Genomic DNA, 22,932 nt, shown 5'->3' with positions numbered 1-22,932 from the left:
ACATCATGAACAAGGAAGTTGAAAACTTGAAAAGCCCGGATAATGGATCTAGGAAGAAGGAAGTTTTAAAACTTTTTCGAACAACTTTTGAAGTAACTTACAGGGAAAGAATCCAAGATGTCCCTTTTTCATGAAAACATACGACAGATACTTAATGGTAATAGATCTAGTTATACTGCAGCACTCCTCTTTACTAGTCTAAATAATGAGACCTCGGGCAGACCGATTTTACATTTTGATATTTTACGTTGTCTACCTAGAGGTCTCAACCAGAAACAATCAAAACTGTGGTGGAAACTGTGGTCAATTGAAATTACGATTTATCAGTAGTCACGATTTTTCTTTAGCCCTAACTGCTTACCTTTTGTTTTAAATCATAAATAGTAAATAAAAAACATAAGAGCAGGACATATTTATCAAGAATTTCTGTTGTAAAAAATTTAAACCTCTAACGTTTCAATCGTCTTCATGTAATGGCGGTCGGAGGCGTGACCAATGAAAACGCTTCGTGTAGTAATGTGTTTACCGGTGATCGGCCATTTTCCGATATGTAGTACACTCGTGTTAAACCTTGGCATTTTTTTAACTGTCATAGTTTGAATTTTTCTCAAGAAATCTCGGTAATATATACATCATTGAAAAGGAAAAATTACAGGCTTTCTGTGTATGTATTTCTTTTTTTTATCCGTTGCATTATCATAACATAATTCCCGCCCAACGGATTCCATTGGGTGTTACTTACGCAAAGAAGAGAACAGTGCTACCACATTCTTTACCTTTTCTGGTTTGTACTCGGAGGCGGATATCGACAAGTCAAAATAATATAACGATATTCAACTCTCGAGTACAATTATTTGGACTATCCTCTTTACGAGTATTATGTGCAGCTGTGCACCTGTACAAGAAATTTATAAAAGTAGAATGGATAGGAGGATAAAAGTAATAATGTGTATTGCAAGCATGAATACAGTTGATAGTATTAAAAACAAGAAGGATTTACAGATGAAAGCAGTTTAAAAACAGGTCTACAGTACTGTATCATGTTAAGCATTGTGTGCAGGGGTGTGGAAATCCCAGTATCTTTCACTTGTCCACGGACAAATGAGACTTAAAAATCTACTTGTCCAGTCAAAACTTACTTGCCCGGATTTTCAACATTTTAGCATGCAAATAATTCTTTATTTTGGACAATAATCTACAAGTAGTAACAAAAGCGAACATAACAAAGTGTAATACTGTAGATGTTTAAAAAAATAAGCTTACTCACTCTATGTCGTGAGTAAGGCAATTATTCACTAATTTCATGTTCCTAACTACAAAAACAATAAACACAAATATAGGATACAGGTCTTAGTATTTGACAGCATTCCAATGTACAAAAAATACGAATATATTTGTCTTGCAAATGTCAGACGGTATGATGTTGTGCGATGTGTTGATGATCGACCAGTAGAAGTGGGGTAAATGTGATTATCTTTATCCTTATACACCACTCAGCCTGAAAACATACTATCAAAATTTAAGGCAAACATACAATCAGATGTACATGAAAACCTAAACTGTAAAAATGTGCTTTCTATTAGGTCCCGAATGAACCAAATGTAAAAACTTGAACTCATCTTATCTAGAATAGTTAAACAGCATATAAGATCTCTCAGCTTCGTTGAATAACCACAAAATAGGAAAAAATGTGCAGTGTATAAAACATAACATTCTTTCAAGGTAAAATCAAAAGTAAAATGAAAACTAGCTCAAAAGAGGATAACGGCAATTTCCATTTGATAACAAGAGAATAACATTGCATGGGAAAAAACAGCATAAAATATATAGGTATAGAATTCAATGCGTACTTGTGATTGTTACTTTTCTAAATGTAGATACCGAGTCTGGCATGAAGAATTCAAATGTTCTCATATAATGTTAAATGTATATCTGCCTTTAAAGTTCTAGTAATACATGAATACTCAACAGTAATAATTATCAAGGAACTGTTCATGTCTAAAGACCCTTGAAATATAAGGTACGTAACTGTGAACCTTATTTTCTATCAGAACATAAAGGAGACGTAATGTCTGGCCTGAGGAATTTCTCTAGAACTAAATGATTACTCTTGTTTAAATCACAGTCAAAAAGTCAAATCTTCCTTTGATATTCGAATACAGTTACAAGCCATCAGCAATAACTATTAAGAAACTTGAAATGTCTGTTTGGGTGGGTGGGAGGGAATAAACAAATAATCAAAATACTTGTTATGCTGTCAAATATTCAACCTCGAGTGAAGAATATCAATTAACAATCACTTATATAGTGCACCGAAAACATGAGAAAATCGTGAATTGCAAGCAGAAAACGCGGTATAATAACTACCGGGAACTGGAGACAAAATAGTTAGCAGACGATGAAAAACGTGAATAATTTTATTTTCGACACTTTATCTTGTGTTCGTCCGCGAGGCCGTCAAACATTCAACAGAAATACCTAAAGACTGCTCATCATGCCATGTGAACCCATGTGAGAAAGCATGACACTTTCTGACTGTTAGAAAAACAAACATGAAACTTCCTGACTCGTACTAGCGAGCGCTTTGTGCTTTGACTATTTACTTCAATTACTACATGGACCCCATCCAAAAGGCTACTATCTTAAACAAACAATTTGAATCTGTCTTTTCCCATCCCCAGCCCCTTAGTCTGAAGCATATATGTTCCAACGTTCTCTCATCCCCAGTCTCCAAGATGAATAAGATCCAGGTCACCGCTGAAGGTGTGGAAAAACTGCTCCATGGCCTATCCCCACATAAAGCCTCATGACCTGATGAACTATCCCCACGCATCCTAAAAGAACTCCACCATGAAATTGCTCCTGTACTTGCCCATATATACAGGTTATCTCTCGAATCTGGCCTAGTACCCAGTGATTGGAAAAAAGCCACTGTAGCCCCCGTATTTAAAAAAGGTCTCAAGCCTAAACCTAGTAACTATCGCCCAATTTCCCTAATTTGCTTTGCTTCTAAACTCCTTGAACACATTGTTGTTTCCAATCTTATGACCTATTTTGACAAGCATAAGCTACTTAGCCAGTTCCAGCACGGCTTTAGATCAGGTCACAATTGTGAGACTCAGCTTAATTTCACTCAGGAACTTTACAATAACACTGAACAGGGTCAACAAACAGATGTTATTGTCATGGACTTCTCCAGGGCGTTTGACAAGGTCGATCACATAAGACTAATTTATAAACTACAAAGCCTTGGTGTCAACCCACAAATTACCAATTGGGTCAAATCTTTCCTGTCCAATCGATCCCAGAAAGTCGCTGTTGATGGTCATTTTTCCAGTGAACTTCCTGTACTGTCTGGAGTTCCCCAGGGGTCTGTTCTTGGGCCATGTCTCTTCCTGGTATATATCAATGACTTACCAGACTCGGTCAAATGTAACGCAAGAATGTTTGCAGATGACACCATTTAAATTTATAATATACATTACCATCAACTCCATTTCAGATAGTGTATCTCTGCAACAAGACCTCATTAACTTAGAAACCTGGGAGAAGACATGGTCCATGGAGTTCAACCCGGACAAGTGTGAAGTCCTTAGAATCTTTAGAAAGAAAAATCCTGTGGTCTACCCCTACAAACTTCACAACATAGAGTTAAAAACTTGTGAGGCAGCTAAATACCTAGGCATAACCATTTCCAAAGATCTAATCTGGTCCAAACACATTGACAATATCACTTCCAAAGCAACTTCCACTCCTCGCTTCATACAACAGAATGTGAAAACTGACAATAAAAAGGTCAAAATTGCTGCCTATAACACCTATGTCCGCCCTCAACTTGAGTACTGTTCAAGCGTCTGGCATCCTTGGCAAAAAACCCTCACTAGCAAAGTCGAAAATGTCCAAAGGTCAGCTGCTAGGTACGTCATGTACGACTACAGTTACACCAGTAGTGTTACACAAATGCTGAAAACTTTAGAATGGAATACACTCCAATATAGGAGGTTACACAACTCATTAGTAATGTTTTATAAAATAAGGACCCAGACAGTTGCAGTCGACCAATCTCATCTTATTCCAACTAGAAACCTAAATTACTTAATCCCCATGTCTCACACTCAGTACTTTTCTAAATCCTACTTTCCAAGGACCATCCGTCTCTGGAACTCCCTACCAACTTATGTTAAATCTAGCCCCAGTCTCAGTATTTTTAAAGAGAGGCTGGCGGTGGTCAGTATGTAATTCTATTGCCTCTGCTCCATTTTAACTGTAGCATACCGTCTTTTTTAGCTTTTATTATTTTAACATTGTAACATATCATTTCTTTAACAACTGTTTCTCTGACAGCGCCGCCCAGTGATAGTCGGAAATCGACGGTTGGGTGAAAGATGTCGATAGATATATAGATTTTTGTTGGCAGACGAAGTTGTAACCGTTGAACAAATTTGTCCAAAACATTGTGATAATTGTTTACGTTTCCGGTTTCTATTCAACAAGATACGCGAGATCATGATAGGGAACCAATCAGAACGCAGAGAAAGAGCTGCTAAATTTAGACACATACAGTATGGTTTTCCTAAAACTGGAGAAATCAAGAGGCCCTTGGCGGGTGAAACAGCCGTCTCGTACATCAAATACTTTTATAAACTCCATAAACTTGAAGTACTGTTCAGCGTTCCAAAATTATTCTTTCCTTTTTTCATTTCAAACCAGAAAATTTGTGCTTGTCTGTGGACAAACGAAATGTGAAAACTCACTTGTCCGGAGTCGGACAAGTCGGACATAGGAATTCCACACCCCTGGTGTGCAAGTTTGGTTATAACCTGCTTAAACTGGTTCAGGGTGGGGGCTTGCACAAGTTGTACTGGAAGGGAATTCCAAAGCACTATGGTGGCTGGAAAGAAAGAGTACTTACATTTATAGTAATTACAGGGAGTGAGGATCTGAGTATAGGAGTGGGGATGCATATGTCTTGTTAGACGGGATGGGGAGCTGACATAGGGAGGGAGTGGTACAGCAACCAAACCATTGACTATTTTGTAGAACATAAGGAGGTGTGAATCAGATCTCCTATTTTCAAGGGTACGCCATCTCAGCTGACTTAGATGACTCCACCCCCTATTTCCAAAGTAATAGCCCCAGCACATTTTCACCTAATGATGTGCCTGTTTGCTGTCAATTCATGAAACCTTGCATGAGTCTTTATCATGATGTGACCTTGCACACTTGGCATTCTTCTTGAGGTTTTAGTACTAATTACAGAGTTACGGCCCTTGAAATAGCCAAAATAGCAGATTTTTTGTTTGTGATGCTCATAGCTCAAAAAGTATATGGCCTAGAATAATGAAGGAAGTGGCTATTCTTACGGCTCTCCCATAAGAATAGTGAAAAGCCCACAGGTGTCTATTCCTACGGCTCTCCCATATGAATTATGAAAAGTCTGCAGGTGGTTATTCCTACGGCAGTTTTGTTACACATCGTACTGAATTCATTTGACTGATATAATTTCACCCAGTTTCTTTACTTTTACGGTAAGGAAATCCAGAGAAGACAAAAAAAGGGAAGTGATTTCCCCTAGTATAATGCATTTTATTAGGCGTAAAAAAAATCGCTTGTTTCCGGTATCCCGACCTACCCTAACGTTTTGGCCTGACCCTAAATGTTTTTATGACCTTTGAGAATATTTTTTTCAACTTCTAAGAAAAAGTTGCAAAACTGCACTTTTTATGCTTTAAATATGGCCAGTGATGTTAGAAATCAACTTACTGATGCTCTAAAGGCATAACTGCCTTATTTGTATTCATTTTTTGATACAAAAATAATTTCTGAAAAGTTTCCCTTAATAGAAAAAAAATTCAAAAAAAAAAATGTTCCGACCTGCCTACCCTAATTTTTTTTTAGCATGTTACCGTAAACAAAGAATTTTTTTAGGCCTTACTTCCATTTCTTACATAAACAAATAATTTTAATACAACAAATTTATCGTAAGTGTTAAATACTTATTTAGCTGAAATGTGTCTTCTAAATAAATTGGAAAACGATTGTTGGTTGTACAGATGTAGATGTAAATACAAATGTTATTACTATTTAAACGCTAAAAAATACTGACCAAGTGTTTTCAACTAAACCAGATAGAGAATTATTGATCTATTTTTCGTGTAAATACATGTCAATTTTTCACAGCAGTACAAATCTCTTACCACTCTAAACATGTTTATTGCCCTTTAATTTAGCTTTATACTTGACGTTGTCACACATCAGCTTGACATATTTGCATCAATTCAGACCTGACATTTTATTTGTAACACAATGACAAAATGTGATTACATTTCATTTCTGAAATCCTTAGAAAATATATCAGTTGAATGACTTTAGTACAATGTATTGCAATACAAAACTGCCATAGGAATAACCATCTGCGGGCTTTTCACTATTCTTAACAAATGTACCAGTGGGACACACCCTGTGTCCTACCAACACACTTTCAAGCTTTTGGGGTTTTTTTAAACGCAAATACAATGTCACTTCTGTTGAAGTACAAAACTCATAATGTTGTTTCTTCTGTAACAGTCTCAGGAAAAATGTGCAGGCTTGACCGGGATTTGAACCTTGGACCTTAGGCTTATCGTGCCAACGCTCTACCAGTTGAACTACTGACGCCACCCGATACGAGAACCGCTACACACCTTCCGTCTTATTGCGAGACATTGGCACCCCTGGCCAATGTCTGCCGCAGACTGTTAACCGAATTCAGATGCACACCCCAGCCAAACTGCTTCGCCCCGCATGGGCTCCAGTCCAAGGGTGAACATCCCGGACGAACTCCCAAATGTAACAGTCTCAGGAAAAATGTGCAGCCTCGACTGGGATTCAAACCTCTGACCTTTGGCTTACCGTGCCAATGCTCTACCAATTGAGCTACCGAGGCCACCCGATACGAGAACCACTACACTTCCTTAAGATTTTACGGGATTCTATCTTTAATTATCTTAGATTTGTACTTTCACATCAATGTTAAAATCACTTCTTATATATTTTGTGTAACTGTTGCTGTTTATGATTCATTGTTGCTGTTTTGTAACAGTACATATGAACATTTGCCAAAAAGCTCGCAGGGAATACTGGGCTTGCCCAATTGTGTTGCCTCTTTAAATAAAGTCTTTATTATTGTTATTATTAAGTCTACCCAGATGTTTCAGTTGAAATTTTTATGTATTATTTTTACTTTTTCCAGAGGTGGAGAAGTTTCTGAATGAAACTTTGAAGAAAGATGGCAAGTTAAGTAAGAAAACACTGGAACACAAACAGCTTATCCTGGACAAACTGAGCAAGCTTTATGAGGAAAACCCACAGATAAAACCAGTCCCTAGCACCGATTCTATGAATGGTAATAATATACACTTGAATCTATCTGTCTGTTTGTTGATAAATGTCAATCCCTATATTGAGTGTCATCGTCCTGAGGTGCAAGCTTTAGCATCTTGTGGTGAAATGGAATTCTAAAAGACTGATGAATCCGATGTCAGCTAAAGTGATAAATTAATACCATGGTAAGAGTAGTTGTTAGCTTGTTTAAAGTTGAAGAAAAAGGTAAAAACATTGCTGTCATGGTTGCCACAGCCACCGTGAAAGCATAGACATCAGGGATGGTATCTATTTGGCCAGGTAGGTTATTCCATGATACAACTGTGTGAGGAAAGAAGGAAATCTTATGTTAACCAGGTGAGGCTTACTTCTGTATGCTTTCACTCTCTGGCAAGCTATAGGGATCCTTCTCAGCAATTTTTTTTGGTCACTTTGGGAAAAGGTCCGGTATCAACTGAATTGGGAAAAAATGCTGCATTTTTTTTGTTTTTCTCTCAATTTGGGAATTGTTGGTGTCATTCTGTTTTTCTAATCAACAGTAATAAAAGCCCTAGATAGGCCTGTACTTAGCCTGGGAAGCCGTTGATAATACTTGTGCTTTGTTAGAAGAAATAATACATACATGTAATATCTATGCATTAATCCGACTTAATTTGCGCTAATTAGTGTTAATTGGCATTCATAGTTTCTGATATTATCAACGCCTGGGGAAATCTAACATATGATCATATTTGCGCTTGTTTGAAACGAAAACGAGGCAATTCTGCTGAAAACTCGGCAATTTTCGTAGATCACTAGGTCTGCATTTATATAACATCTTGATGGCTATGATGCAAACTTAAGTTTGCTGACTTAGTAAAAAGTTATTACAACTTGCTGGAAAAGCTATGGGAGTATTTGTCTATGGCCGGGAAATGTTCGGAACCTTTTGGAAGTATACGATTCCGATCTGTCTTTTCCATGAGAATTCCGTTTCTATTTTTAGTCATGGATTATTGCTTTCAGAATTTATCGTTCTTTAGCAGACACCCTCATATTTCGGGTGTAATATAGGTGGCGCTGCGGTCGGAAAACAGGTTTCCCCAGGCTGTCAATTTGCAGTAAAAAAAAAGTTAGAAATTGTCAGACTGGATTCCCAGGCTAGCCTGTACTGATCATAAAATTGCAAGCAGTCATTAATATTTGCACAGTTAGGATCTGTTTTGCATACAAGTCAATAAAGTACCAAACCACTTAACAATTTGACCATTTTCCTTTGTCTTTTTGGGATTTTTTTTATGGAAATTGGGGGAAAAATCACTTTTTAAATTGGGTAAAGGTCCTTTTACCATACATTATTAAGAAGGAAAACTATCACTGCTTCTATGGCTGAAGATTGATAGTTGACTCCAAAGCAAATACTAGAGCTCTGAATTTTAAATAATTTGAGTCTTGCTACCATATGTTGTTGGAGTTCTTTGTAAGTTCTTGTGAGATATCCATCCACTATTTAGCTCTACATGGTTCAATATTGCCTGTGTACGAAGTAGGGAACATAGCGCCAATTTAGTATTCTGCAATTTCCCCCACAATTCAAATCAAACTGATTGTTGTCTCTTTTGGAGTGCCTAAAAAAACAGAAATAATTGACAATTTTGTTTCAGTATGAAGTACTCCTGTCAGTTAAGTCTCGGTATGAAGTACTCCTGTCAGTTAAGTCTCAGTATGAAATACTGTCAGTTCAGTCTCTGTATGAAATACTCCTGTCATTTAAGTCTCAGTATGAAGTACTCCTGTCAGTTAAGACTCTATATGAAGTACTCCTGTCAGTTAAGTCTCAGTATGAAGTACTCCTGTCAGTTAAGTCTCAGTATGAAATACTCTTGTCAGTTAAGTCTCAGTATGAAGTACTCCTGTCAGTTGTCTCAGTATGAAGTACTCCTGTCAGTTAAGTCTCAGTATGAAGTACTCCTGTTATTTACATCTCAGTATAATATATCCTGTCAATTACATTTCAGTATGAAATACTGTCAGTTACCATGATTACATTTCGGTATAAACAAGAGTCTGTTAAGAGAAAACAAGCATTGTGTAAAGTGATTACATTTCAGTGAAAGAACCAGATGAGGCATCTTTAACAGGCAGCTCAAGATCGGATGAAAATGAAGACGCCAATTACAATGATGGTAAATGTTTGAATTGTTTTTTTATTTTTTGTCTGAAGGTATTTAAAAACTGTATTGATTTATTTAACACTTTCTGTTGGTCAAAATGCAAAATCAGTAAATTTTGTTTAATTTAGGTATTTTAGCCCTAAACTAGAAGCAGCATGTGCAGTATGAACATATTCTTTTTAAAAATTCTAAGCAGAAGTTGATAGCAATATTTGGCTTAATTACTTCTTTATTTAGTCAAGAACGTGACATTTCAAGGAAGCTTCTGATAATTCACAATATGTGCCTGACTTTTTTTCCTTTGCTAGTTTTCAGTGTTGCAACTGTTGCTGAATGAGACAGATTCTTAAAAAATGGCGAGAATTTTTTTTAATTAGATGCAACCATTGCTTAAATTGGCTTAATTACTTGATTTTTTTTTTTTAATCTGGGAGAGGCCATTTGTTATTAATCCCTTTTCGTAAAAGCTCAAAAGAAAATTAAAAGTCATAAAAACGTCTTCATCCATGTTAGGTAATAGTTTTTTATTACCTTTCATATGTAAAAAAAAGAATATGAGCTGCACCATGAGAAAACCAACATAGTGCAAGCCGCAGATGTGCAGGCTGGTCTGGATCCATGCTGGTCGCAAATGCACTATGTTGGTTTTTCTCATGGTGCAGCTCATATGTTATAAGAGAACTGATATTTTGGCTCGATGGTAATTTAGAACATTTGTTTATCTTTTCAAAGCTGGTATTGGTCTGATAGCTGCGACTGATCTGAAGGAACCTGTGCTCTCCGGCTTTCTGGAAAAGAAACAGAAAAAAGGTTCAGTAATTTTTTAGATTCTGAATTTTTATGTCCTGTGTGCTGAGATGGGGGAGAAACATAAGTGTTTGAGTAGTCTGTCTATCACACTTTCTTATTGTACTCATTTCCTTTAATTTCCATCCAGTTCAAATGAAAATTGGTATACATCATTAGCATCAAGTGGATATGAGCATATTTTATAACTGAAGTTCTTTTTATTCCCCGACCAAACATGTTTGGGGGGGGTGGGGGGCTATATAGGAGTCAGTTTTGTCACGTCACGTCACGTCCCGAAATTTATATCTGAGTTATTACTAAATGGATTTGATTCAAACTTAAAATAGATGTTCCACCTTATCACCCACATGTGACACAAGGTGCATAACTCTGACACCAATTTTTTATGAATTATGCCCCCTTTTACTTAAAATTTAAGGTTACTTTTGATGCATTTTCACTATATCTCAGTTATAACTATATGGATTTGATTCAAACTTAAAATAGATGTTCCACCTTATCACCCACATCATGTGACACAAGGTGCATAACTCTGACACCTATTTTTCATGAATTATGCAGGATGCAGGTTACTAGGTGCAAGGTCAAAGTCACTCTTGAGGTCTAAGGACATACAGCTTTATTTCATGCTCGTTTCATATCTTTTAAACTGCTGGAAGGTTTTTAGCTTGACTGTATGAAGTATGGAGAGCTGTCCTACTTGACCCGGCGTTGGCGTCCTTCCGCGTCCGCACCTTGGTTAAAGTTTTGATGCACTTTCTCTTTATCTCTGTAATTACTTAATGAATTTGTTTCAAACTTAAAATAGTTATTCCTCATCATCACCCACATCATATGGCACAAGGGCCATAACTCACACCAATATTTTATGAATTGTCCCCCCTTTTTACTTAGAACTTCAGGTTAAATTGTTGATGCACTTTCACTCTATCTCAGTTATTACTAAATGGATTTGACATGTTGTTTCCTTACTTCGATTTCTGAGAAAATCTAAATGGATTTGATTCAAACTGAAAGTAGTTGTTCAACATCATCACTCACATCATATGGCACAAGGGCCATAACTCTTGCACCAATATTTCATGAATTATCCCCCCTTTAATATGATTTTACTTAGAATTTTAGGTTAAAGTTTTGATGCACTTTCACCCTATCTCAGTTATTTCTATTAGTAAATGGATTTGATTCAGACTTAAAACTATTGTTCCACCATATCACCCACATCATATAACACAAGGTGTATAACTCTGGCATCAATTTTTCATGAGTTATGCCCCCTTTTACTTAGAATTTAAGGTTAGTTTTGATGCATATTCACTATTTCACAGTTACTACTAAATGGATTTGATTCAGACTTGAAATAGTTGTTCCACATCATCATATGACACAAGGTGCGTAACTCTTGCACCAATATTTTATGAATTATGCCCTCATCATATGACACAAGGTGCATAACTCTTGCACCAATATTTTATGAATTATGCCCCCTTTTTGCTTAGAATTATACTTATTTAGTGTTTTGATACTTTTTATCTTTATCTCTCTTATTACTTAATATTTTTGACACAGACTCAAGCTATTGTCCAATGTCTTCATCCACCATTGGAGTCATTAAACACTCCAGTGACAACTCCAGTTTCCTCAGATGTGCCCAGTTTCACTATCCAGCATCGAAATAGTTGAGCATGCTGTCCCCTGTGACAGCTCTTGTTTATACAACTAGCATCATTTTTACCTCATCCAGGTGACCTGCAGTGCACATGACCCAGGACAAGGTCCAAACTTAGACCACATTTGAAGGTCGAAGGTCAAAAAGCTTGATTGTGTCTGCTCCATATGAAGGATTTTCATAAAACTAGTATCAGTTTTTTACCACATCAGAATTATGTGGAACGCATACAAGTCAGGGTACTAAGGTCCTTAGGTTCATCCTTTCCTGTTATCAATTTCAAAGCAGCATCTGGGTTATTAATCACTTTTAGTGATAGATCTGGGCCTGTATTCATCAACTGAAACTTAGACTTTGTCAGTAAAATGCTAAATTTTCAAGGGAACTTTGTAGAAAGCCTCAATATGTACATGTAGCTAATAATGACTCTGCAGAATTTCATTAGTATGAATTCACTAAAGAGAAAATTATGGCAAATTGAATAAGTTCCATTCTTAAGTCAGACTTAAAACATTGATGAATTTGGGCCCTGGTTTTCTTTTTAGCTCGACTATTCGTAGAATAAGTAGAGCTATCCTACTCACCACGGCGTCGGCGTCAAACCTTGGTTAAGTTTTTCGTACCAGTCCACATTTTGACAAAGTCTTTTCGGGGATCATCCTAGGTCAAAATTTTATGGAGAAGTGACTTCTCCCTCCACAGAATTTAGGGAGAAGTTGAGGAATTTAAGGAGAGGAATCAGCATAGCATTCAGTTTCCTGCCTATATATATCCACTTTCTGTGGGTCTAGCTGTAACTTATAAACAGTAATTATTTAAGGAAATTGATTCTTGCATTATCATTTTCATGAATTTCTAAATAAAGTATAAACTTAGCTATGAAAAAGTCGCCTTTAAATTTTTATCCGAAATTTACATGTCCGAAACTCGTAAATTTGACAGGTGTACGATCAAAACGCCGTGAAAATTTTCATTCATGTTTCGATTCTCGTGCTTTTATAATGCCCGATTTTTGCATCAATTTGTTCCGAATTATACATTTAATTTATTTATTTATTATTTTTTTCGAAAATAATATCAAACTCGTAGATAATAAATGGCGATCTTTCACCAATATTTTGTACGGCAGTTCTGATGTCCGAGAAATCATTTTTTATCCACAGTACCCGAACAATTCATTTACAGAAATTGACCGTATTCATGGTAATTGAAATAATTTTTGAAGTAATCTTTAATAAAATGAAAGAATAATATACAATTGTTGCATAAGATCATGCTCTCGTTAAGTTTATCGGCTTTTTACACGCCGATTGAAAATTTTCAAAATGGCGGCGGCTTACAGTATTATTGATTGACACTGTGGGATATTAACGCTACGACTGGCTGAAGTTTGACAGGCAAGTAGGCGGGGTTGAATATGGATTTATCGATAATTTAATCTAAAATATGCATCAAGTTTTCCCGCCGTTATATGACTGAAATACTGTTGGAAAACGGCGTTAAACCCAAAACAAACAAAAGCATCAAGTTTTACAACTTTAAGTAAACAGATAATAACTCGCTGAAAAACTCGGCGATTTGGATTTCGCCCCGAGGCAATAATTAAGCGAAGTGGCCGACTTTAAAGCGACGATATTGCTCAAATCGCCTTGTAGGATGATCCCTGTTTTTGAGATAAAGCTTTGAAACTTTCAACACTTGTTTACCATCATCATGGCCAGTTATAGGCAAGAGCACATAACTCCATCAAGGATTTTGGCTGAATTATGGCCCCTTTTGACTCAGAAATCATGGTTAAGTTTTTCGTACCAGTTCATATTTTGACAAAGTCTTTTAAGATAAAGCTTTGAAACTTTCAACACTTGTTTACCATCACCATGGCCAGTTATAGGCAAGAGTACATAACTCCATCAAGGATTTTGGCTGAATTATGGCCCCTTTCGACTTAGAAATCATGGTTAAGTTTTTCGTACCAGTTCATATTTTGACAAAGTCTTTTAAGATAAAGCTTTGAAACTTTCAACACTTGTTTACCATCACCATGTCCAGTTATAGGCAAGAGCACATAACTCCATCAAGGATTTTGGCTGAATTATGGCCCTTTTTGACTCAGAAATCATGGTTAATATTTCGTACCAGTTCATATTTTGACAAAGTCTTCTGAGATAAAGCTTTGAAACTTTCAGCACCTGTTTACCATCACCATGTCCAGTTATAGGCAAGAGTACATAACTCCATCAAGGATTTTGGCTGAATTATGGCCCCTTTTGACTTAGAAATCTTGGTTAAGTTTTTCGTACCAGTTCATATTTTTTGTAAAGTGTTTGACATATGGCTTTGAAACTTTTATCACTTGTTAAGCATAATAGTCTCTATCTGTAGGAAAGAGAACATATTAACTCTGTCATCTATTTTGGCTGAATTATGGCCCTTTTTGGACTTTGAAATTGGTTCTGTTTTCATACAAGTCCATGTTTTGTCAAAACTATTTGAGATATGGCTTTTAAACTTTGGACACTTGCTTATCATTATGATTTACATCTGTAGGCAAGAGTACATAACTATTTTGACTGAATTATGGCCCTCTTTGGACTTTGAAATTGGCTCATATATTGCCATTTGGTGCAAGACTTATCGAAATCAAAGTAATACAGGAACATTGTTTGTCTAATCTATTTATTTCTTTTGTCTGAATATCCGTGGACATATTTTGACCCCATTCTTCAATCAATTCTTCGAATAGTCAAGCGTGCTGTCATCAGACAGCTCTTGTTACAATTAAAGAGGTTATTCCTTTTTAATATCAGTTTCTTCAACATTCTGATATTGAGAAAATTTGAAACTTAAAAATGTGTGCAAACCAAATGAAAAGAACGACACAAATAATTGGTGTCTGGTGTATGAACTGATGAATGGGCACTGTTACTATCGCCCTTAAAGTTTGCAAATAATATGATAGAATCAGTTTGTACTTGGCAGATCTCTTAAATGGGCAAATATGTCCAAGCAAGCGCATGGACCTATACAGTTTATTTAACTATATGATAAAAGCTGTGTAGATATAAGTGTCATAACTATCTACATTGTAGAATTGTGTTTAAATATGCCATAATATCAAAATTGGTATTTACCCTGAAAAGTTCCATTAAAAACTTGGTCTAGGTCTAAATTTTTCAAAGTAGTCCAGCTAAAAATAAAGCACACAATCCAGAAATTTTGATTGGTTGAATTTTCTCAGTATATTCCTTCAGAGTTAAATAACAAATGTTTTGACCACCTCTGTTTAATAGGTGAGTCTTGTTGAAAGATAAATCTACAAAAGTTTTGCATTTTAAAAGATATTCCAGTAAGATTCTGTTATTGCTGAATTCTGGTTATTTTACAGGTATATTTGGTGGTGGCAAGTTTCAAAAAAGATGGTGTATTGTACATGCTGGTAATTTCTACTACTACACAAGTGCAAAGGACAAGCAACAGAATGGCTCTTTTATACTGGAAGGTAAACTTTAATAGATAATAGTGTGCTTCTTATATGCCCAGTTTAAACAATCATGGAATGAGGAACTGTCAAAATATCATAAACTAGTATATTACAGAGGCCTCAAATCAGTATTGGAACATGAACCTTATCTTGATTGTCATTTTATCGGGAAATTTAGACATGCCCTAGCGCAGTTAAGAACAGGTGTTCATTCTTTAGAAATTGAGCTTTGTAGACGTAACAATACACCAAGAGAATCTAGAATTTGTAAACTGTGTTCAGAAGGTGTAGAGGACGAATTGCACTTCGTTCTTGTGTGCCCTGCGCACCATGACTTACTACAAGTGTACATTCCAGCAAAATATTACCAAACTGTAACAACACAAACGTTCAATATCTTAATGGCAACCAGAAATGAGTCACTAATTAAAAATATTGCTAGTTATGTTTTCTTTGCATTTGAAAGAAGAAAATCACTATTGAGCTAATATTAATTGTCACGTGATCTGAATCACGCCACATTATATTACAGTATTAATAGGTTAAGGCATGTAGAAATAAAATAAACGTATAAATTTCGATTTTAACTGATCATATCTAACGTGTTGTAATAATGCTTAATTGTTATAGTTATGCTGCCAAAAAGTGTTATATATCTTAAGCAAAACGAAATAGTATGCTATATAGTTAGAAATATATTTTGCTATTCAAGAGGTATCTTAACTGTACATGTATTTGTTAATTAAAGGATGAAAAATACATTAATACTAAAATGTTTCTAAGAAGTACAAATGTATATGATTGTATTCGAACCAAATGTTTTAACCAATGTAAAAGTTACATATATATGCATTACATATTGTCAGTATGACTAACATTGTGATATGTGTACACATACTATGTCTTTATATGTACTGTCTTGATATTATACTATGTTTTATGGGCCGGAAGCCTAGATCATTTTGTAAATAAAGTTGTAAAGTTATATGCCGGTGAAAAGGGACATAATTATCATAGAGACACCTGCAGGGGCAAAGAAGCAGGATCATCCACTAAAGTTGTCAGCTCTCTGACTTGAGCAGTTCTTACCCATTGTACACCAAACTAGGTCACAACGTTTATTAGCATAATGACTAGGCCAAGTTTGATAATAAGCAGGATTGTCCGAGTAGCTCCTGAGTTATGGTCTTTGATTTACTCACAATTGGGAATGTTGAGTAGTTCTTATCCAATGTTAACTGGAGTATTTTATATCCAATGTTCACTAAACTTGGTCACAATGTTTATTGGCATAATATCCTGGCCAAGTTCAATAACAGTCTTGATGGGCCTAGTGGCTGTGGATTTTTGCCCTCGAATTACTCAAAATTGCGATAATTGACAGTGTTGAATCTCTAACTTGAGTAGTTCTTTTGCATTGTTCACCAAACAAGTCAAATGTTTATATGCTTATAGGCTTATCTCTGACAGATTGATAACCATTCAAATATTCACATTCACTCCTGTTTTACCTTGAATTACTTAAAACTGCAAAAATTAACAATTTCCCATTAATAACTTAAGCAGTTCCCATCAGATAACCACCAAACAGTCAGAATGTTGATGGGCATATTATCTTCACCAAGTTTGATAACCAAGCATATAATCTTTGTAACTCCATGTTGTAGCCCTTGAATAAGTTGAAAATGGGGAAATTTACAACTTGTTTGCTCATTAAACAGAGCATTTTAAAAGTCAAAAGTAATTTGCTGTGATGGGCATATTTTATGACAACTTGCCACTCTTGTTTAACAGTCCAATTTGTTGTTTACATTTCTTTTGTGTGTATGTTATGTAGAGGTATAATCCAGGTCATGTGTTGAGTTTCCTTGGGGAAGACCCCAAGTTACCCTCTAGGCATAAAGGCATAGAAAAACAAGAACAACCTACCTACCTGATGGTGGCTTTATCACTAAACAAATTTTACTAAGAATGTTCAAGAAGTAGACCTGTGTTAAATAGGATTTCACAGACGCAAATTACATTTTATGTAATATGGTTTTGTCTGCTTGCAAGATTAAAGCACAATTTAGAAACTATTAAGTGGACTTGTTTTACTTCTTGTTGCTAAGGCTTAATCTGGTTTGAGGCTCTGATATAGTAATACATATGTATCAGGAAAAAAGTGTTTTGGCTTGAAATGAAGGAAATATCTACTTTCAGGCTACAAGTTCAGAAATGCACCAGATTTATCCAGTAAAAAAGCAGAGAAGGAACTATGTTTTGAGCTGTACCATGATTATACAGGCAAACGTGTATATCAGGTAAACAACTTCTCTATACTTCAACTGGATCCTAGGTTATAAGCCTGCCCAACTAGTGCAATAGGGAGAGCGCAGACCTACGGATAGCAGGGTCAAGAGTTCGATCCCAGGGCGGGGCATATGTTCTTCATGATGATTTGATAAAAAACATAATGTCTGAAATGATTCATCCTCCACCTCTGATTCATGTGGAGATGTTGGCAGTTACTTGAGGAGAACAGGTTTGTACTGGTACAGAATCCAGGAACACTGGTTAGGTTAACTTGCCGTTATTGTCCAATTTAATTGACCTGTCAAAACATGTTCCCAGCTTTCATGTTAATCTTCATTTAGGGTCGAACAGAATATAATGAAAGCAGGGTCCATTTTTTTACAGCTCAAATAAATTAGACAATACATAACTGAAATACTGTTGAAAAATGAGGTTAAATCCAAAACAAACAAACAAAAGCAAACGTAGGTTATAAAACTGAATTTGTAGACCAGTTTCTTAACACAGCATTACGATAAGTCAGTTGCAGTCAATTGGATCCAGGGATTTTGGAACTGGTCCCTAAATTTAGTTTTATAATCTTGGTCCATTGTTTAGGGAAATACATACTAGCTATAACATGTTCATCAGTCAAAGTATTTGATGTACTTTAGACTGAGGTAGTTAGAGAAATTGTACTTCACTGAATTTTTAGATTGATTGCAAATTGGGCATGATTTTAAAGTTATACAATGAAGAAGTTAAAACTTCATTTATGTTTTTATGAGTGTTTAACTTTTATTAAACAGTATTGCAGTTATGCAAAGGCAGTCAGTGTACCTAAGAAGTGTTCCTGGATTCTCTGCTAGCACAAACTTGTTCTCCACAATTAACTGACAAATTTTCCATTTGGCCCACTGTGACATTGTGCATACTGTCTTTTCTTTTTTTGTCAGGGAGAACATACGAGCCGTGCCATGAGAAAACCAACATAGTGGCTTTGCGACCAGCATGGATCCAGACCAGCCTGAGCATCCGCGCAATCTGGTCAGGATCCATGCTGTTCGCTAACAGTTTCTCCAATTCCAATAGCCTTTAAAAGCGAACAGCATGGAGCCTGACCAGACTGCGTGGATGCGCAGGCTGGTCTGGATCCATGCTGGTCGCAAAGCCACTATGTTGGTTTTCTCATGGCACGGCTCATATACTTTGTTCAGGGATCAAACGCATAGCCTCTTCTGCTCCTTAGGCTGAGCTTATCAGGCAAGAAGGTTTGCTTTTCATCAACTTTTGGACAAGAATGATTCAAAAGTTTTTATTTCAGCCTTCAGAATTATTTTGAATGATTAGCCCAGATTTAAATTTAGCAGAAATTTATGGAAAGTACATTTTAATCTATTGATATGTATCAGTGTTTCTTCACTTTTTCAGTTTATGGCAAAGAACAAGACAGAGTATGAGGAATGGCAGCATGTGTTGGAGAATGGAGGACACCCATTGATAGGTAATATTGGGGTAGTGGTACCAGCTGCCAGATGCTGATATTTTGTTGAATTTAAAGTACAAAACAAAAATGCATGTAAATTGTCCCTGTGTTAGTATGACTGAGTCTGCCCACATAGCTCAGTAGAGAGAGCGTTGGTCTACAGATCGCGGGGCCGTGAGTTTGATTCCTGGGCGGGGCGTATGCTCTCTTTAATGATTTGATGAAAGACATTGTGTCTGAAATCATTCGTCCTCCACCTTTGATTCATGTTGGGAAGTTGGCAGTTACTTGCAGAGAACAGGTTTGTACTGGTACAGAATCCAAGAACACTGGTTAGGTTAACTGCCCGCCATTACATAACTGAAATACTGTTGAAAAATGGCTTCAGACCCAAAACAAACAAATAAATATATCATGAAAATGAGTGATAGTTGATGTTGTGAATCGGAGAAAAATGATCTTATAATCTCAGCAGAGGGAAAAAGAGCAGATGCAGTGATCTATTAGTAACACATTCTGACTACAGGGTATGAAATCAGATATTGTGAGTTTGACCCCCTGCTCAGCAGCGACTATAAATAGTCTTACAAACAGGTCGTGGTTGACATTACTTTTCAAGAGTTTATGATATCCACTATCATTCTCAAGGGAGTGTATATCAAAATCCCCTTGATCAAAATCCCCTCCACTGAAAAATGACAGGGTGTTACAAAATCCCCTTCACAGGATGTAGGGGATTTTGATCAAGGGGATTTTGATTGTCTCAAGGTTGTTTAATAGATCTTTAATTGTGCTGAAATTATAGAGGACAAAATGAATAAGTGCATTTGATATTCAGATCTAATCTAACTGGAAATATAGCAAAATGATTTTTGGGAAACCAACATGTTTTTAGACAAGTAAGAAAGTAGCATCAGCCCATCATTATGTTACAAACAATTTTTTTTTCCAAAAAAAAAAAAGTTGTATAATTAAACGTTCTCTTTTCTTTTTAATTTCGTATTATGCAAGAAGAAAGCATCATTTTTGAAAATATGTGTAGGGGAATTTGTGTCTGAAGGTTTGTCCTAACCATGTCTTTGGCAATTTACTGTTGCTCACAGAAACTTGGTAGAAATTTGTACGACAAGAACAAACTAGATAAAAGACCATACATAAAATGAATACATTACATTTGCATAGACTGATTATTTGTTAAAAAGTGCAATATTAAAATGTTTAATATTGCTTATTTATAGAAGAGGACATCTATGAGGAAGTAGGTGCAGATGAGCAGCCAGCGTCGCCAGTTGGAAGTTCGCAGCCAACTGGTATATCAGAAACACCACATATAGAGGTACAAGATTCTGCGGGTGATGTTTATGAGGATCCTGATAGTGACCTCCCACCCCCTCCACCTCCTTCTCTGAAAGGTCTGCATAACAAACCTCCGCCTCCGCCAGTATCGAAATCACCAGTAATGAAACCAAAAGTTGAAGAGAATGTTAAAAATGAACCAATAGCTGAAGAGTCTGATGAACTTTATGATGATGCTACTAGTGTAGAAGTGGCGAAGAAAAGTGGACCCCCTACCCCTGTTCGTGGAAAACCTCCACCCCCAGAACCTGTTGAAACATCATCTCAGCCACCAGAAATTCCTCCTCCAGTAAAGAGAGGTAATAGACCCCAGAGAGATCTGCCACCACCTCCTCCAGAAAAGAAAAAGATCAAACTGAACATTACTTGCAAACCGGAGGAAGACTTTGAAAACCGCTTCTATGGAAAATGGGATTGTAATGGGGATAGCTCAAGTGAACTCACTTTCAAGAAGGGGGATATTATTTACATTCTGAGTAGAGAATTTGATGAAAAATCATGGTGGGTTGGTGAGCTGAATGGAAAATTTGGGCTGGTCCCAAAAAATTTCTTGACACCAGCTTATTCCCTTATTGCATAAAGAGCTTAAATGTGCTTATATCAAGAATTAATAATCAATTAGCATTAGATAGCTGATCTGTACTTAACTGCTTGTTTGGACAAAATGCCTGTCTTTTGTCTTAGTGATGTCATAATTAGTGCCATGACTCAAAATACATCAAAATATAAATTCAGGAATAATAAGTCATTATCATTCTAAATACATGTGTAACATAAAGCATGACTGAATTTCTTCTCTTAGCACACATTTCTTTTGCATAACTATTGCTTTCGAGATTTTACAAACTGCACAAGTGTATTTACATCTAATTAACTTTCTGAATCTTTTTGTTTATGCTTTTTACATACAGTTACTAGATAATAAAAACATTTTTATTGACCTGACAAAATATCAAGGCATGCCCCTTAGCTGAAACACAATGGTTTCAGTCTGAAAAACAATGGTGTCAACCTGAAACACAAAGGTGTCAGTCTGAAACTCAAAGGTGTCAGTCTGAAACTCAAAAGTTATCAACTTGAAACACAAACGTGTCAACCTGAAACCCAATGGTGTCAAACTGAAAAAAAAGGTGTCAGCCTGAAATGTAAAGGCGTGAACCTGAAAAAAAAATGTGTCAAACTGAAACACTTTTTTTTTTCAACTTTAAATACAAACCTTAAAATAATCAACAATGATTTAAGCTATCTTTTGAAAATCAAAAATGTTCATACTACAATTGTAGCGACTGGAAGGATGATGTGTTTCTGTTGGCTGAATCTTGTAGAAAAAACACTGTTATGGAACGGGAGACAATCAAAATCCCCTTGATCAAAATCCCCTACACTGAAAAATGACAGGGTGTTACAAAATCCCCTTCATACTTTTGCAGGGGGTATCATAATCCCCTCTGAGATTTTTACTTATTTCATCAAGTTCAAATACAACTATATACAACTTAAAAGTCTATTGCATAAAGCACGTAAATACAATGCCTTTACCAAACATAATATAATTTGGAGCACTGGTAATTATATATCTATAATGTTAATCACAGAGGGGATTATGATACCCCCTGCAAATGTGTGAAGGGGATTTTGTAACACCCTGTCATTTTTCAGTGGAGGGGATTTTGATCAAGGGGATTTTGATATACACTCTTATGGAACTGTAGGTTGATACAACTTTTAAGGACACTCCAGTTGTTAATGTGACTATATTTATGTCTTCTGAACTATTGTTGCTTAAGCTTTACTTTTGTTGTCCATTTATTAATAAGTAGACTAGCAATACATTACAATCATGTGTCTTGTTTGTGCAATAACATTGAATTTTTCAGATTTTATGTAGATCTTTAATATATGAAATATATATATCTATATAGTAAATTTTGTTTTCATTTCTGTGGGTAGACAGGGCTCTTATGGCCAAGCTGTGAAGATCACTTACTTTTGATAATTTGCCCCTCGCCTTGGTGGGTTCATGCTCAGCTCAAATGGTCATGCGTGGAAGGCATCAAGCTGACTTAGAGAAGGTCGGTAGTTCTACTCGCGTACCCACCACTTCCTGAAATAATGCGCAGAGGAGCACATGGGAGTCATCCTCCACCACTAAAGCTGGAAAGCGGCTGTATGACCTTGAGCTGCGCCCTCGTGATATAATTCTTTCGCATCTGAACTCCAATGATTTATTCAACGACAAATCACTGGATGAGATATATTATTTCTTAAATATAAAACTAATTCTCACTACTTTTATTCCAAAGCACACACTAATGCTATAACAAGTAAATACGTTTAAGTG

At 36.1% G+C, this 22,932-nt stretch overlaps 1 protein-coding gene across 1 annotated transcript; it reads left to right on the top strand.

The window, feature by feature from the left end:
- LOC123525788 (src kinase-associated phosphoprotein 2-like) lies at positions 1 to 22,517 on the top strand. The gene is made up of 8 exons (XM_053538401.1): positions 1 to 157; positions 7,232 to 7,384; positions 9,453 to 9,527; positions 10,248 to 10,325; positions 15,380 to 15,493; positions 17,678 to 17,778; positions 19,181 to 19,253; positions 20,474 to 22,517. The coding sequence occupies exons 1-8, from the start codon at positions 118 to 120 to the stop codon at positions 21,169 to 21,171; spliced, it is 1,332 nt and encodes a 443-aa protein (XP_053394376.1). The 5' UTR covers positions 1 to 117; the 3' UTR covers positions 21,172 to 22,517.
- Positions 22,518 to 22,932: the final 415 nt, after the last annotated feature.

The sequence above is a fragment of the Mercenaria mercenaria genome, chromosome 3, assembly GCF_021730395.1.
Source record: "Mercenaria mercenaria strain notata chromosome 3, MADL_Memer_1, whole genome shotgun sequence".
NCBI classification, from domain to species: domain Eukaryota; kingdom Metazoa; phylum Mollusca; class Bivalvia; order Venerida; family Veneridae; genus Mercenaria; species Mercenaria mercenaria.
Note: the sequence above shows the minus strand (reverse complement) of the source record. Positions and strands in the feature narration are given on the sequence as shown.